This window comes from Neopelma chrysocephalum, unplaced genomic scaffold (assembly GCF_003984885.1).
Source record: "Neopelma chrysocephalum unplaced genomic scaffold, ASM398488v2 Primary Assembly neopelma1_44, whole genome shotgun sequence".
In the NCBI taxonomy this organism is placed as follows: domain Eukaryota; kingdom Metazoa; phylum Chordata; class Aves; order Passeriformes; family Pipridae; genus Neopelma; species Neopelma chrysocephalum.
Genome location: NW_020897703.1, coordinates 19,223,314 through 19,238,680, shown reverse-complemented (window position 1 = coordinate 19,238,680; position 15,367 = coordinate 19,223,314). Strand labels below are relative to the sequence as shown.

General features: G+C 64.0%; 3 protein-coding genes across 8 annotated transcripts; 2 read left to right on the top strand and 1 right to left on the bottom strand.

Moving 5' to 3' along the window:
• The first annotated feature begins 57 nt into the window (after window positions 1-57).
• On the top strand, window positions 58-11,867 carry PNKD (PNKD, MBL domain containing). Of its 3 annotated transcripts, XM_027678873.1 has the most exons (10): window positions 58-105; window positions 507-720; window positions 9,081-9,196; window positions 9,403-9,515; window positions 9,753-9,811; window positions 9,953-10,045; window positions 10,293-10,456; window positions 10,561-10,647; window positions 10,759-10,874; window positions 11,073-11,867. In XM_027678873.1, exons 1-10 carry the CDS (start codon window positions 78-80, stop codon window positions 11,244-11,246), a joined length of 1,164 nt encoding a protein of 387 aa, XP_027534674.1. In that variant the 5' UTR covers window positions 58-77; the 3' UTR covers window positions 11,247-11,867. The 3 variants fall into 3 exon arrangements, with proteins under 3 accessions (XP_027534674.1, XP_027534673.1, XP_027534672.1); XM_027678872.1 differs by lacking the exons at window positions 58-105; window positions 507-720 and adding an exon at window positions 7,927-7,979; XM_027678871.1 differs by lacking the exons at window positions 58-105; window positions 507-720 and adding an exon at window positions 8,807-8,975.
• Window positions 1,448-7,518, bottom strand: TMBIM1 (transmembrane BAX inhibitor motif containing 1). The gene is made up of 12 exons (XM_027678875.1): window positions 7,416-7,518; window positions 4,151-4,395; window positions 3,962-4,044; window positions 3,827-3,891; window positions 3,635-3,688; window positions 3,460-3,510; window positions 3,254-3,293; window positions 3,048-3,085; window positions 2,731-2,818; window positions 2,531-2,626; window positions 2,205-2,258; window positions 1,448-2,107 (listed from the first exon to the last, which is right to left on the bottom strand). Exons 2-12 carry the CDS (start codon window positions 4,365-4,367, stop codon window positions 1,964-1,966), a joined length of 930 nt encoding a protein of 309 aa, XP_027534676.1. The 5' UTR covers window positions 4,368-4,395; window positions 7,416-7,518; the 3' UTR covers window positions 1,448-1,963.
• Window positions 11,868-11,964: 97 nt separating the features above from the next.
• Window positions 11,965-15,243, top strand: CATIP (ciliogenesis associated TTC17 interacting protein). Of its 4 annotated transcripts, none has more exons than XM_027678867.1 (9): window positions 11,965-12,226; window positions 12,484-12,696; window positions 12,824-12,879; window positions 13,209-13,295; window positions 13,468-13,638; window positions 13,827-13,951; window positions 14,043-14,119; window positions 14,220-14,308; window positions 14,659-15,243. In XM_027678867.1, exons 1-9 carry the CDS (start codon window positions 12,163-12,165, stop codon window positions 14,908-14,910), a joined length of 1,134 nt encoding a protein of 377 aa, XP_027534668.1. In that variant the 5' UTR covers window positions 11,965-12,162; the 3' UTR covers window positions 14,911-15,243. The 4 variants fall into 4 exon arrangements, with proteins under 4 accessions (XP_027534668.1, XP_027534670.1, XP_027534671.1 ...); XM_027678869.1 differs by having other exon boundaries at window positions 11,967-12,226; window positions 14,613-14,783; XM_027678868.1 differs by having other exon boundaries at window positions 11,968-12,226; window positions 14,535-14,804.
• Window positions 15,244-15,367: the final 124 nt, after the last annotated feature.

Sequence of the window (15,367 nt, the reverse complement as noted above, 5' to 3'; positions counted from 1 at the left end):
AGCGCCACCCGCCGGCGGTCCCCGCGCGGTGGGACTGCACCTCCCGGCATGCAGCGCGGCCGCTGCACACCGGCACCATGGCGGCGGCGCGAGGCGGACTGCGCGGTAACGGCGGGCGGGAGGTCGGGCGGAGGGGGTGGCCCAGGGCGGGGGGACCGGAATTGTCCCGCCACCACCCTCACGACGCGGCCCGCGGGCCCACGGCCCCGCCCGGCTGAGGACGGGGCTTAGAGCCACGCCCCCGGTGTGATTGGTCACGCCCCCTACGCTTGGCCACTCCCCGCACGGCTCAGGCACCGCCTTCGAGCGCCCCCTGGCGGCGGGGCAGGAGCACGGCAGGGGGATCAGAGTAGGGATGGGGACGGGGAGATGTGGATCGGCAGGGATAAGAGCAGGGGCAGGGGAACAGGGATGGGGATGGGTGGGGATGAGAGCAAAAGCAGGAGCCTCGGGCATCCCAGGCTGGGCCCCCCCACACTGTCCCTCCCTAATGCCTCTTCCTGCAGGACTGCTGGTGGCAGCAGGATCTCCCCTGGGTCCCGCCAGGCCCTGGGGGCAGCCGGGCCCCCCAGGAACACGGCTTCTCAGACAGAGCTGCCACCGGCGGGCAGGACAACAGGCCGGGCCGGAGCCGGGCAGCGGGGGGCTCCCTGAGGGGGTGGAGTACATCCCCACCCGCAAGAGGGGCAAGAATCCGATGAAACCGGTGGGAGTGGCCTGGTGAGTGGCTCGGGCAGTGGGAGAGGGCCGGCCCGGGAGGCTGCATTGCTCTGCAGGGCTGGGGTGGAATGTGGGCCCTGGGGGGCTGTAGTACTGAGCAGGGGGCTGCCCCAGAGTGGCACAGCACCCTTGTTTCCCTGCCAGCTCTCTCCATCTTCTGACTACTAGTTGTCCTGCAGGGCCATCGGATTGCCTTCTGGAATCATCCTCTTCCTCCTGGCCAAACGGCAAGTGGACAAAAACCGTCTGGAGCAGCTCAAAATCCGCCAAAAGATGATGCAAGCCAACCAGGGGGAGTACGAGACAGAGCGATACAAGAGGGTGGCCAGGGGGGCATAGCCAGGCTGCCCCCCATCCCCAGGCTGGCACTGTGGCACCTTGAAGGGACTGGCCAAGGGACACCAGCCCCATGGGACACTTGACACTGTCACCTGCCCTTCCTGTCCAGTCTACGGAGTGGTCATGGAACTGGACAGGGACAAATAAAGTGGAAGAGCTCAGTGCATATGTGGTTGCTCCCTCACTGCTCAGCCCCAGGGTTCTGCCCACAAGGCAGGGCATACAGGCAGGCAAGGGAGGCCAGGCCTGGAGCAGTTTGACCTTGGTTTTCCATCCCTTGGTTTTCCCATCCCAAAGCAGTGTTTGTGCTGCACCAGGCCACAGCCCCCGCAGAGGCTGCCCACGGGTTTTTCGGGGGAGTTGCCGCACCAATAAGACCGGCACCATCTGGAAAACTGAAGTGTTTTTATTTAGCAAGTGCAACTTTGCCCACATCCGTGGCTGCAGGGCCTCTGCAATGTGAGCTCTGCCACGGGGGTCCCAGCTGCCCCCCGCCCATGCTGGGCACAGCCGCAGCTTGGGGAGGGGGGGCATGGCCGGAGCCGCATTTAAGGCACCGAGTGAATGACGCCAACCAGACTCTGCCAAAAAATTCCAACGCGATCCCAGCAGCTGCTGCCAGCTCCTGGTGCCCAGGCAGGGCTCTGGCATCCCACTGCCAACCCAATGCCATCGGCACAGCCTCAGTAAGCGGTGCCAAGGCCAGGCACTGCCTAAACACTGGCAGCCAGTCCCCCCCACTGCCCTGGGAGGCTTGTTGGGAGATAATCAAGGGAAGCCCTTTCCTTAGCAGCCTACAGGTAGGAATGCCAAAGCGTTAAGAGTCACGGTAAGTGGACTATCCTGTACAGAGACAAGAGGAGGGGGTGAGGGGCAGCCGGGAAGGACAGGAGGGGTCCCAGGGCTAATCCCGGCCCACTATCTGCAGGAGGAAGGTGAAGATGTAGATGATGTCGGTGTAGATGGTGAGGGCACCAAAGATGTACTCCTCCGGGCTCAGTGTGTTCTTCCTGTTCCCCAGCACAAGTTGGGTGTCATAGGCAAGGAACTGGAGGGGCAGAGGGTGTCAGGCAAGGACAAAGGGGGAATTCCTCCCTCCCCAGTCCCTGCCTGACAGCCTCTGCCCACCCCAGCCACGAACTCACCAGTGTGAACGCGATGGCCCCGATGGCTGCATACAGCATGTGGAGCCAGGGGACCTGCACAGGAAGGGGACAAGGGAAGGGTGAGCCAGGGTGCTAGCAGGCAGCAGGCAAGGCAGGGCAGGTCCTGCCCACACCCAGCTCCCAAGATGCTGATGCTGAAGCTGACGCACCCTCTCCCTGCAGGCAAGCTGCCTTTCGTGGCTGGCACCACACCCTGCTTCCCAGCAAAGGGGGACCACCCAAACCCCATGCCTGTACTAGCCCTGGGGACACCTGACCAGGAACACCCATTGGCACCCCACAGCCCCTCTGTCCCCCCCACTCACATATTTGAAGGAGAGGACGATGGCAGTGATGATCCCGGTCACCATGACCACGATGCCCAGCACACAGAACAGCCCCGGACACGATGTAAAATCAACCTGATGGGACACACACACACACACACACATATGTAACAGGACAGCCCAGGGTGTTCCCACTGACGCGTTCCCTCCCCGAGGCGGGGCAGGGCATCTCTCCTTGCCTTGGTCTGGAAGCAGAAGATGGTGACAATGATGGCCACAATGGCAGTGATGAGCATAGCAATCAGGACAGCATTGGTCCGGTGCCAGCTGTGGATGGAGGGGACACCACAGTCACCTCACGCTTCAGCATCCCCCTGCCCAGCGGGGTGTTGGTGACCCCCCGCACAGCCCCGATCCTGAACAGGAACCCCCCTGTCTGTGAGCCCAAGTGACTGAAGCATCCCCTGGCTCTTGACAGCCTCTCACTTGAGCCAGCTGCATTGGGGAGGACAGGAGGGACACCAGCTCCTGTCACCACAGTGTCCCTAGGCCATACCTGGCAATGGTCCCTGTCATCAGCCCCATGGCCAGCGTCTGTGGAAGAGAAGGGTGGGCTCAGCAGGCTGGGTGGCACCACAGGGGGCAGCAGTTCCTCACTGCCCTCACATGCCCACATATCCCCCTATCCCTCCCAGCCTGTCCAGGGAGCTGCTGTGCCATGGGGGCACCACCAGGACCCTCCACCAGTCCCAGCCCACTCACAAAGATGCTCAGCAGGATGATATTCCATGGAAAGCGTCTCCTGAGGACAAAATAAGGAGAGAGGTGAGCTGGTGATAGGGGCTACATCATGCTCCTCTGGTCCCCAGTCCCCCAGGGGCAGCCCCAGGCAAGACCCCCAATCTTAATGCTCTAGAGACACCCCTGCCATATCCACACACCCCACCCTGTGGGTCCCAGAGACTCACCGGGGACCCTGGCAGCAAGCCAGCACCAAGTAGGTCACCAGGAACACAGCACTGCAAAGAGAGGCAGGAGGTGTCAACCCCGCAATCTCCCACCGGGACCTGCCCCCAGGCTGGGAGGCTGCAAATGTGGGGGGCACGAGCTGGGGGAGCGCAAGCCAGCAGACCCCCTACTCACTATGAGGCGTAGTAGATGGCAACATTCCTCTGGACGAAGGAGCGGACAGGGTGGCTGTGGGACAGGAGGGACAAGTATGAGGGAGGGGGTACAGCAACTACTGTCCCCTTGGAATACTCCCAAGGGACACAGGGTCGGGCTCCCCTCTTTTTCAGGACAAGGCTACTCACTGTAGCCACCCCCTCCACTCACACAAAGGTGAACACAGAGACGATCCCCACTGTCACCAACAGCTGCAGGGAGATGATGGCATAGACCTGCAAGAGACAGAGGGGTCAGCACCTGGACCCTTGCCCTGACAGATGCCCCCAGCCCCTCTGGACTCACCTTGCGGATGAAGGTGTGCCGGACTTTCCTGTCTTCCCAATCAACTGATTGGAAGGGGGAGCCATCCCCGATGCCATCGTCACCTGTGGTGGTGGACACTCCTCAGCACCAGGTTCAGCTGCACAGCCCCTCATAGCACCCCTGTTTCTAATGCCTTCCTCCCGCAAAAAACAAGGTGCTGCCACTTACCAAAGCGAACAGGCATGGTGGGAATGGCCATCCCTGGATGAGAGTACCCCCCTGCTGCTGGGTACCCCCCTGGCTGCCCGTACCCTGCCGCTGGGGGGTATCCCCCCGGCTGTGGGTACCCCCCAGCGTAGTGATGGGGCTGGGGGTACCCCCCTGGGGGTGGGGGGTAGAGGGGGTTCTTGTCATCGTAAGCGGGGGGTGCACTGGGCTGGGACATGCCGGCTCCCTGTGTCTCCCACAGGCACCTGGAGGGGAGAGAAGACGGGGGGTGTCAGCACAGGTCCCCCTCCCCAGGCAGGACGTGCTCCTGGTGAGTGGAGCCACAGGTGCAGGGACACAGGGGACCGTGCAGCCACAAAACCTCCCCCTCCCACTTTAATAGTGGCTCCTAATTAATGAAAACAAGTTGGCCTCGATGCCAGAGGGTCAATGAGAGGTGAGGGATGTCCCCACTGCCCCTTGGCTGGGGCCACCCACATTCCTGTGCCCTGAGTCCCCAGTGCCTGCGTCATGGTCAGCCACGGGCAGGGCACAGCCACACGCTGACTCAAGCTGCGTCAGGGACGTGACCTTTCCAAAAGGGATTTGACCTCTCCAGCTTTTGGAGCCCACCCTGCCATTGCCAGGAGGCAGGAAACAGCCCCCCCACATGCCAGTGTGTGTCTCTTAGTAGCACCAACCTGGGGACAAACAACAGCATTCTATCCACTGCCTGAGACAGAAACACAGGGCCTGATCCTCATCACAGCCATGCAGACTCCCACTACCCCCCCCATTTCAGGGGTGTTCCCCACTCAACAGCCCAGTGGGTCACACGGAGGCTCCAGAACTCCTGAGTCCCCTCAGGGAGGGGGCAAGTGACAAGTATAAGAACAAGTGACATAAGCATCACCTCTGCAGAAGATGAACTCTTCCTTGGCGAGGGGAGATGCGACCCCGCCAGGGCTTAGTTCCCCTCATCGGCCGCACCAGGCCCCCTCACAGAGCCCCCGGCAGCTGTGAGCAGGCAGCCCGGGCGCAGGGCCAGCTGCTGGGCTTGGCCCCAGCAGGAGGAGGAGAAGGAAAGCAGGATCTCCAAGGCCAGGAAAACAACAGCACTGCCAGAAGATGGTGCCAGGCCCTTACCCACCTGCCACTCCCAGAGTGCTGGCACCCCAGACCCCAGGCAAGTGCCAGAACTCACCACATCCCCCCTGCCTGCAACACTGATGTGATTCTGGGACCATCCCGAGGAAGGAACCAGGATCTGATCCCAACCAGGACGAGGGTGGGAGGAGATCGGGCACTTCCTCCTGTGTGACGCCAGTGTTTCCCACAGCCGGGCTGGACAGGCAGCAGTGCCGGGGGGCACACCCATGCCAGCCATGCCAGGCCAGGGGGAGTAGTGAGTGGTTCAGTGTCTGTCCCTCCACCCCCCCTGCCATCCGTCTGTCCCAGCCCTGGTAGAGCTGCCATGGTCATACCGCCCTTTGGCATCATGATGATGATAGCACTGAAAATAAATAACCCATGTGGTGGTGACCACCCGAACAGGAAGTTCACTTTCTCCACTTCTCTGTAGTTTCCTAAAAAAGTACACGGTGTCCCATGGCACCACCTCGCCTGTGGGGCCAGGGAACAGCCCAAAATAGGAGTTTGACCCCAGGAAAGCCCCCATGACTGGTACTCAGTTATAGGGGGACCAGAGTCCCCAGGAGGGAACTCAAGTGTCTGGGGAAAATGGGGTGTATCCAGCCAGCAGGTGGTCACTGGAGGGGTCCTACCCTGTGCCTGTGGCCAGCACCCCGTGGCAGAGGTCCACTGACTGCCCCAGTCCCTCCTGCTCCCACCCCATCGGGGTGGCCTTGGGCACAGGGAAGGAACCAGCCTGACGGGTCCCTGCGGCCGCCGCACCCAGGGAAGCAGGCAGCTCTCTGAACCCTCCTCAGTTCGTGGCGTATCAGGGCCCTAAAATGAGAGGCCACCGAATGGCCACGCGGGACAGTTCGGTGACCCTGCTGTGACACGCAGTCCTGGGGACAGGGTGCTGCTCTGCACTGGCACCGTGACTCAGCACAGATAAGGCGCATGTGGCAGGGATATGGGGCACAGGCAACTGTCACCCCTTGTCACAGCCCTGTGGGTGGCACGAGGTAGTGTCCCCACCACTGGCCCTAGTATACCTGCTGGGCTCAGCCTCCCACCACCAGCTCCACAGGCTTCCTGGGGCAACAAGGGCCACTTTGGGAAGGGACCATGGTTTGGGGTGGGAGCCAAGGCTCCCCACACTGAGGTTGCCTGAGAAACTACCTTACTCTAGAAGAGCCTGGAAGCCCCCACCAGAATGGCACGGCTTGGTACAGCACAGCCTGGCACAGCACGGCACAGCCTGGCATGGCATGGCACAGCCTGGTGTGGCACAACACAGCACAGCTGCTGCATGCAGCATGGCACGGCTCGGTACAGCACAACCCAACACAGCACAGCTGAACTTACCCTGGCCTAGCCCAGCACAGCCCACCTCAGCTCATGCGAGCAGGTCAATGTGGCCGACCCAGGCCAGATGTCCCCACTGCCCCAGCCACTCACACAGGACACAAGTTTGCTGGAGCTCACCCTCGCCACTACTGCATCTCTGTCCCCCTGCGAGCCCCCTCCTGGGGGGAGGGCATGGGACAGGGGTGTCCTTCTGTGCCCCAGCCCAGGCACCCCCACACCACCCTCGGTGCCACCCCACACCCTGCCAGGCACAAACCCTTGCCCTCCCCTCCCGACACACCCCGCGGGGTCCATGGGGATACCCTCCACAGAACAAGAGTCGGTGCCCCCCCACGGACCACCCCACGCCACGCCCCGATTCCCTGCCACGCGATCCCGTGGGGTCCGGAAAACAGCACCAACGCCACAGTGGGACCCCGCGCGTGGCGGTCCTGTCTCGCGGCCGTCCCTGCTCGCGGGAACGCCCTCTGACCCCGATCCCCCCGCCGCTGGACCTCAACGGGACGTGCCCCCACCCACTCCGAGGACGGGGGTGCGGGGGGTTGCAGCGCGTCCCGGCTGTTTGGTGACCGGCCGCCCGCTCTCGCCCGGTCCCCGCCGACCTCCGGGACGGTCGGGAGAGCAGTGGGACAGCCCCTGGCCGGCCGTGGCACCGGGGGGCGCAGGGACAGGGGGGTTGGGGGGAAAACCGGGCGGCGGGGAGTCGGGAGAACGGGGGGGGGGAAACTGCCGAGGGGCCCACGCGGGACTCGGGGGGCGCGGGGTGGGGCGAGGCGGGCTGCCCTACCTGCTGCGCGCTGCTCCGCCGGGCTGAGCCGCGACCAGCCGGGACGAGCCGGGACGGGGCGGGCGAACGGGGCGGGGGCGGGCACCTCCCGCCGCGCCCCCCTGCGGCGGCTCCGCGCCCTGCGCCCCGTGACCGGGAGCGGGATGCGCTCCCGCGCTCCCCCGCCTGTTGCTCCCCGGGACGGGCCCCGCTGGCCCTCGCCCGCCCCCCCCCCGGGACCTCCTTGCCGCCGCCTCTGACGTCACTCAAAGACCCCTTTCCTCACACAGTGACGTCAGCGGGGGGACACCCCTTTCGGTGGCGGCGGGGGGGATGGAATCCCCTCCTGTCGCCGGTGACGCGGTCGGTGTGTCCCGTGTGTGTGTCCCGGTTCCCGCGGCGGGGCCGGCAGGGGGCGCGGTGGGCGCGTGACGCCGGTAGCGGCATGGCCGCGGGGCCCGGCGGGGCGGCGGCGGCGGCCGGGGCGCGGGGGATCGGGGCCGCCTGCCTGCGCCTCCTCCGCCGCGCCCGCCGCGCCGCCGCCGCGCTCATGGCCTTCGCCGCCCCGCTGCTGTTCCGCCTGGGGTGAGTGAGGGAGGGAACGAGTGAGTGAGTGGAGCATCTGCCGCTCGGCACCCGCCGCCGGGAGGGGGCCACCGCCGCCCGCCTTTGTGTTGCCGCCGGGAGGGAGGGCCCGTCCTCCTCTGCCTGTGCGGAGCCGCCCGCCGAGGACCTGCGGCCCCGCTGGCGCGGGGAGGCCGGGCTGGGGCTGGAGCTGGCGGGGCTACAGGCGCCTACCCGTGCTCAGCCTGCCCGCGTCGGGGGGGCGAGGGCGGGCGCTGTCAGCCCGGTTGCGGGGTCGGGGAACAGCCGCCGGCTCCCCCCCACGGTGCCGGTCACCCCCGGATCTCTCACTGTCCCTGGGAGCAGAGCCTTCCCTCCGGTGTCATCGCTGACCCATCCTGGTGCCCCGGCCGTGGCCGGGCTGCCGGTGCTGGCAGAAGCCCCCGTTCCCCGGCTTGGGGTTCCCACCGCGAAAAAAGCGGGGGACTCCCTCCCGGTGTCCCCGCCGGTGGATCTCACCATCCAGGGGTGCCCTTGGCTGGGAATGGGCTTTGCAACTCAGGACTTTAAACGTCCGTCATGGCACCATTCCCTGTCCCTTTCTAAATCGCTGCTCTATAAATGGGGAGGTCCCTCCGAGCCCCCAGCCTTTGTCTGTTGTACCTCCACATGCACGGGAGCATTTCTCTCTTCCCTTTTCCCTGGCCCATTCCCTCTTCCCTCATCCCCAGGACCATGGCACCCAGGGCAGGCTTGGGCATGGCCCCTCCAGAGCAGGGGTAGGGACAGCCAGAGTGCTAATCTGCCCTGGGGCTCCAGCCCCTCCTGGTGAGCAGAGCCCTCCTGGACAGATGGATGGACAGATGGACAGCCCACAGCAAGTGTTCCCCCCCCATCCTTGCTGCCTGGAGCAGCTGGAGGGGACCTGGCTGGGAAATTAGTCCTGCCCTCGCTGCAGATCCAGAGTATGGGATACACACACGCCACCTCCAGCCCCCATGCATGGAAAGTGACCCTGTATGTGTCCCCTGTGGGAGTCCCAGTCCAGGCAGCAGCCCCCTCCCCACGAGGGCTCCTTAGGGGATTTGGGGGTTAACGCCAAGGGGTGTCTGCCCTCCCCAGGTACAGCCTATACGCCCGCACGCGCCTGGGCTACCTCTTCTACCAGCGTCAGGTGAAGAAGGCCCGAGAGCGGTACCCGCATGGCCATTCCGTGCCCCAACCCTGCTGCTTCCCCGGTGAGTCCTGGCGAGCCCCCCCTATACCGTGGCCTCACAGTGTCCCCCAACACTGGCACTCTGGGGTGAGGAGGGGTTGCCATTGCCAAATTGCCCAAAGCATACTTAACTAAGAATTTGATGTAAGATGCTGGAGTCTGGCCTGGACCTCTGCTTTTCCAGCCCAGGGGGTCATGCTCTGATGTCTATCTGTCTGTCCCTGTTAGGGGTGAAAATCCTGCCCATTCCTGTGCTCTCCAACAACTACAGCTACCTGGTCATCGACACTGGCTCCAGCCGAGCGGCCGTTGTCGACCCCTCTGATCCACTGGCTGTGCAGGTGAGACCCCCTAAACCACCCATATCTGGTCTTAGGGTGTCTCCAGGTGAGGGGGTGGCACAACTCTGTACTTTGAGGACAGAGAGGGGCAAATCTGTCCCTAATCTGCAGCCCTTAGTGCCCAAGGCTGGAGTGTGTCATTCCTCATCCAACGCCTTGGGGGGGGGACTGAATTTAGGGAGATACTGATACTTGGGTTCTGTGTCCCCCTCAAATCTGTTTCCTCCCCATTCCCAGGCTGCCATTGAAGAAGAGGGGGTGATGCTGGAGGCCATATTCTGCACACACAAACACTGGTAAGGGCCAAGGAGGGACATGGGGATGAGTCAGTGGCTGCCTTGGAGGGTGCCCCATCTGATGGCTCCCAGCCTTGCCCCATTTAGGGAGGGATATGGAAGGGGGGGCACATTTAGGGCTGCTGACCTCCCTGTCTGCAGGGACCACAGCGGGGGGAACGCGGCGCTCTGCCAGAAGCACAATTCCTGCAAAGTGTACGGCAGCGCTCTTGATGCCATCCCACAGCTCACCAAGTAAGTCCTCCGCCCCCCGGGCCCCCCTGTCGGTTGGGGGGGGGGGGGGAGCTTCACTCTCAACCACCACTGTCTGTGCACTCACCCACCACTCCATCCCCCAAGTACCATGTTGCCCCCATCGTGGGCAGAGACCTGGCATGTTCATGACACCAGTGCGTGGGGAAGGGTTGCCTGGGGAGTTGGATATTTTGAGGTGCTGGGGGTGGGGGGAGCACACTGACAGTGCCCTCTGTGCCCGGCACAGCCCACTTGCAGACAGGGAGAAGGTGAGTGTGGGCTGCCTGACCTTCGAGGCCCTCGCCACACCGGGCCACACTGTGGGCCACATGGTGTACGTGCTGGATGGGGAGCCCTTTGGCAGCCCCCCCTGCCTCTTCTCCGGGGACCTCCTCTTCCTCGCTGGCTGCGGTGAGTGCACCCAACCTGGGTGTTGGGGGCTTATCCCACCCTGGGAAGAGCTTGGGGGTACCTCCCAATGCCCCCCCATGACAGGCAGTTGTGCGGGGGTCCAGGCAGGCCGTTCGAGGGCTCCCCTGAGACCATGCTTGCCTCCCTGGACATGGCTGTGGGCTTGGGTCAGGACACGCTGCTGTGGCCGGGTGAGTGTCCCCAACAGTGGGGTATAGTCACTGGTGGCACCCTAGTCCCCACTGCCAAGCTGGGGAGCTGTGGGGGGGGTGATGCTGAGGGCTGCGTATGGGGGTCCACAGGCCACGAGTATGCACTGGAGTGCCTGACCTTCGCCAGCCTCCTGGAGCTGGACAATTCTGCGCTGGAACAGAAGCTGCAGTGGGCAGTGCAGCAGCGCCAGGAGAAGAGGAGTACGGTGAGGCATGGGGGTCCCTTGGCTGCAGCACCCACCACCCCAGCCCCTCACAGGGATCCCCATCCCTTGGCAGGGATGCTGCACCCCAACATCCTCTTTCATGGCGGGTTCCTTAAGGGAAGGAGGTTCTGGGAGGGGTTCCAGCTCCCTGGCAGGGGTGCTGCCTCTGTCAGGGGAGCTGAATGGCTGGCCCCACAGTGCCCCTCCACACTGGGGGAAGAGCAGACCTACAACCCCTTCCTACGGACACACCGGCCTGAGCTGCAGGAGGCACTGGGACTGTGGCAGGACGGGGGAGAGGACCCTGACGCCTTCCGCGCCCGTGTCCTCAAGGAGGTGCGGAGGCGCAAGGACCTCTATCAAGCCACCTAGATCTTCCCTCCCAGGAGCCCCCCCTTTCCATGGGGCTGGGTGATATTTGGGCACAAGGGGCCCAAGACTCTGTGTGTTTCATTTTGCTGTGAATCTCCCTCCTGGGGTGCATGGCTGGGGGGGAAGAGTGGACACCCCTTTACATGGGCACCCCGTAAGTGATCCCTGCCTTTGCTCCCCCAGACTTGGGGGTCACCAGCTGTCATAGAAGCACCTCGATCCACTTTCTGGGGGTCTGTAGCCCCCCTGCCAGGGCTATAGGGATGGCACCAAGGGCTTTTCCTATCCCCCCTCCCTGTTTTTCTGGGAGTCTCCAATTTCCCCACCACCACTACCACTCGGCTCCCTCCCCTTACCCTGGCAGCCCCCAGTGCTGTGCATCTCCTTTGGAGGGGGCTGTGATGGAGTCTGCAAGGGTAGGTGGGGGGCAGTACTACCTCCAAGCAAGGGGCTCCTCTCCAGCACCCCATCCTTGACGCTGGAGCCCCCCCTGCACACACACACACACACACACACACACACACAGCTGGGGCCATGGGCTCACACTGGTGTGGGGTGGGGGGTGCTACTGTACGGGACACACACACACACACCCCCAAATAAAAGACTAGATCGATTTTATACCTGTTCGTCCCTTTCTCTCCACGTTGGTGGGGTCCCTCCGCGGAACACCCCGCCTCGGGGGCGCGGCCCCTTTAAGAGGTGGGGCCAAGCCGTTGCCTTGGAGACAGTGAGGCGTCGGGGGGGCCCCGGGGCCGGTCCGGCGGGTCGGGGGTGTCGGGGGTCGGACCGGGGGGACACGGGCCGGGGGCTGCACTGCTCCCCCCGGGGTCACGCGTGGGCAGGCACCGCGGGTCGGGGGAGCCACGCCGCCGCCTCACCTGAGGGTCCGGCAGCAGGCGCTCCCAGGTGAGGCATGGAGAGCGGGCAGGAGATCCCGGCCCTCACGGACACGGCTGCCGAGTTCCTGAGCCTCATCGGTGGGTGCCCCCTCCAGCCTCCCCTTTGTCCCCCGCACGCCGTGCCCTGGGGGGGTCGTCGGTGCGGGGGGTGGGGGGCACCGGGTCCGGCAGAAGAGGGATGGATAGTGGGGACTTGAGCAGGATAAATGGGGAGGGGCTCGGCCCAGCCTGCGGGGGGGTAAACTGAGGCAGGGAGAGGCCCTGGGCAGGGGTGATGGTCCCTCCGGGAAGGGGTGACCCTCCCTCTGGGCAGGGATGACCGTCCCTCCGTGCAGGGCTGAAGGAACTGGAGCACTGCCTGTTCGCCGAGACGCTGGCAGTGGTGGGCACAGGGGACCCGCCAAGGGACAAGGCAGAGGGCCAGTGGTGGATGGCAGCCCAGTGGGCACCCTACAAGCGGGAAGGTGAGCCAGTGCGGAACTGCATCCTGGTGCAAGCCAGGTTCCGAGGCTGGCAGGATGGCGTGCCTAGATGCAGCACCCTCAAAGGTGAGCCAGGGGTGGTTTTGGGTGTCCCCCCCACCTCAGGGCTGGAGCACCCCTGTCTCACTGGCCCCCAGGGCTAGGAATGGGACAGTGCCAGCAAGATTGGCTGAGCATGGCTTTGCTCTGCCAGCCTTTGTGACCCCACAGCTGGAGACCCTGGAGCAGGAGGAGCAGGAGTGCTTGGAGGTGACTGATGTGGTGGTGGCAGTGGCATGTCCCCTTCCCCATGTCCTGCCCCCTGCCCTGGGGTGTGCCCTGCAGTGGTGCCCTCTGGGAGGATATGCCCCATGCAAGGCCACTCTGGGAGGTCTGGTGTCCCCTCCCAGGCTTGGACTCCAGCTCTGTCCCACCAGCCTGGTCCCCATTCCCTACTCTGGGTGGAAGTTGGGGCAGGGAGTTTCCCACAATGCTTCTTATGGGGTACCCTGATTGAAAGCAGTACTGGGGTGTGCCACCTCAGAAAAAGCGGTGCCCTGGCTCTACCCTCCATCCTGTGCCCTCCACCCCTCCCACAGTTCAGACCATACCCCACAGAGAAGAGTACCCACATGGTGAGCCACCAGCATGGGATGACTGTCACGAAGACCCTCCAAGAGGGAGAGGTGAGGTTGAAGGCGGGAGATCTCTCCCGTCTGCCCCCCAGATGGGTCACATCTTGGGAGGGGGGAGCACAGCTGGCCTGTCTCACCAGGGGTGCCCCAAGCTCTGGGGATTGCTGTCCCTGGGGTCGCTGGGCCTGTGGCTTTCCCATGAGGTGGCAAGGTCTCTCCACAGGCAGAGCCACAGTGCCAGAGCTTCTCCTACAGCCAGGCTGAGCTGCGGGGGCTGCTGCTGGAGGGTGCCAGCCTCCTGCTGCTGCGGGTGCTGGCACGCCGGCACACAGTGCCCCCCGGCCTCATCTTCCCAGCCATTGACACCGAGGGCCACCTCTGCACCTCCAGCTACGTGAGCCGCAGCCGGGGGGCCTGTGGGATTGAGGGGGTCTGGCTCAGGTTGGGAGTGCCAGGGTGGGATGTGGGAGGTGGGAGTGGGCAGAGTGTGGTTGACAGCATGGGAAGGGGAGGCATGGGGATGGCACCTGAAGGCAGGGGGGACTCTAAGACAAGGGTGACCCCTGGTTGTGCCCCACCCAGTCTGCCCTGGGCATCCAGCGTCAGGCAGTGGGCTCTGCAGAGACAGAGGTGTTTGTGATGGAGCGAGCCATGCACACCAGCACAGGCATCTCCACCGTCTGGCAGAGCAGCTTCCTCCCCAATGGGTAAGGGTACAGGTCTGACTGGGGGCACCCCCAGCCCTGCCAGTCTGGCAGGGACCCAGCATGGGGAGTTCATGGGCTCTCCCCTCTGCAGGCGTTTGGTTCAGATGATGCAAGTTGGCTCCCCAACGCTGATGCTTCTGCAGGATGAGTCCATCCTCAGCAAGTCAGGTACTGGGGCAGGGAGGCTCGTGCCCTTCAGCACGGGCAGCCCCTGCCCACTGTCCAGCAGCTGAGTGGGGAACACCCTGCCCTGCCTTTCTGCTGCCAGGTGGGTTTGAGCCCCAGCTCCCCTTCCCCAAAGAGCCCCTGAACTGGGAGGAGGACGTCCAGCTCTGCTCCTGGTTCCTGGACAGGAAGGTGAGATGGGTGGACATGGGAGCAAGGCGACATGGGGCTGTGCCAGTCCCCAGCAGGGTCTCCCTGGATGTGCCCAAGGGGCACACTGTGGGGGGCAGACAGGCCAGCATCCTCCCTCACACCTTCTTATGTGTGGGAAAGGACCCAGGCACCCTGTCCCCCTCACCCTGGCACAGTGCCCGGGAGGATATGCGTGTCCATGCCCACCACACCCACCCTGCTGCAGGAGGAGCTGCAACTATCCCATGCTGCCTACCTCCAGCAGCACCCTGAGGTCCGGGCGCTGCTGTCTGACTTCCTTCAGGCCTTGCTGCTCCAGCAGCCCCAAGACCCCATCTCCTTCGCTGCAGAATTCTTTGCCCACCAGCGGCCCATGGATACCCCCTTTGCCTCCATTGGGTCTGCCAGCCCTCTCCCCAGCTCCCCACCTGACCACCCTCCAGCTAACGGAGAATAAAGCTGCCAATACTGCCTGTCCCAGTCTTGTTTGCTTTGGGGAAACTGAGGCTCAGGGAGGGCAGGTGGTGCCGAGTTGTGTGCTAAAGCCCCACCATGCCATCTGGGTGGGACCCTCTCCCCCTCTCAGCTGTTCTAGCCCTTAGGGCTTAGGGTGGGGAGTGCCTGGGGCGTATCCTCGAGCAGAGCCAGGCTCACATCCCCATGCCCGCCACCACCCCATGTGTAGACCTTGCCCAACTCTCTGTGGGGCACAGCCTGGATGGCAGATGAGTACCCCAGAGAGACAGATGGAACTAACCAGGCACCCACAGGAGCATCTGAGGTGCTCCCCCTTCCACCTCCACAGCCACAAGGATCCTGGGGATGAGGTCCCCACTTTTGTTGTCACAGCTTGACAGTGCAGCAACACTGGCACCCCATCTTTGAAGGTCCCCACACCCAAGGTTGACATAAGCACCCTGTACCGCAGAGCTGAGTGCTTCCCCCAGCAGCCGAGGGTACATTTTGATCTGCTTGTGCAACACATGCCTGCTTCCTCCTCATTTCCACTCCTATGGCATTTCCCCTACTCCCCTGTGGCCAGCCCTGCCTTCCCACTCT

What these genes read in the sequence shown, in the direction of transcription:
- PNKD (XM_027678873.1), top strand. Translation starts at nt 78, where the DNA reads ATGGCGGCGGCGCGAGGCGGACTGCGCG. An exon ending in CCAACCCTGCTGCTTCCCCG is followed by an intron (nt 9,197 to 9,402) that starts GTGAGTCCTGGC and finishes TGTCCCTGTTAG; the next exon opens with GGGTGAAAATCCTGCCCATT. An exon ending in GGACACGCTGCTGTGGCCGG is followed by an intron (nt 10,648 to 10,758) that starts GTGAGTGTCCCC and finishes GGGGGTCCACAG; the next exon opens with GCCACGAGTATGCACTGGAG.
- TMBIM1 (XM_027678875.1), bottom strand. Translation starts at nt 4,367, where the DNA reads ATGTCCCAGCCCAGTGCACCCCCCGCTTACGATGACAAGAACCCCCTC. An exon ending in GGCACACCTTCATCCGCAAG is followed by an intron (nt 3,892 to 3,961) that starts GTGAGTCCAGAG and finishes TGTCTCTTGCAG; the next exon opens with GTCTATGCCATCATCTCCCT. An exon ending in TCGTCCTCTCCTTCAAATAT is followed by an intron (nt 2,259 to 2,530) that starts GTGAGTGGGGGG and finishes CTTCCTGTGCAG; the next exon opens with GTCCCCTGGCTCCACATGCT.
- CATIP (XM_027678867.1), top strand. Translation starts at nt 12,163, where the DNA reads ATGGAGAGCGGGCAGGAGATCCCGGCCCTCACGGACACGGCTGCCGAG. An exon ending in AGGAGCAGGAGTGCTTGGAG is followed by an intron (nt 12,880 to 13,208) that starts GTGACTGATGTG and finishes CCCCTCCCACAG; the next exon opens with TTCAGACCATACCCCACAGA. An exon ending in AGCAGCTTCCTCCCCAATGG is followed by an intron (nt 13,952 to 14,042) that starts GTAAGGGTACAG and finishes TCCCCTCTGCAG; the next exon opens with GCGTTTGGTTCAGATGATGC.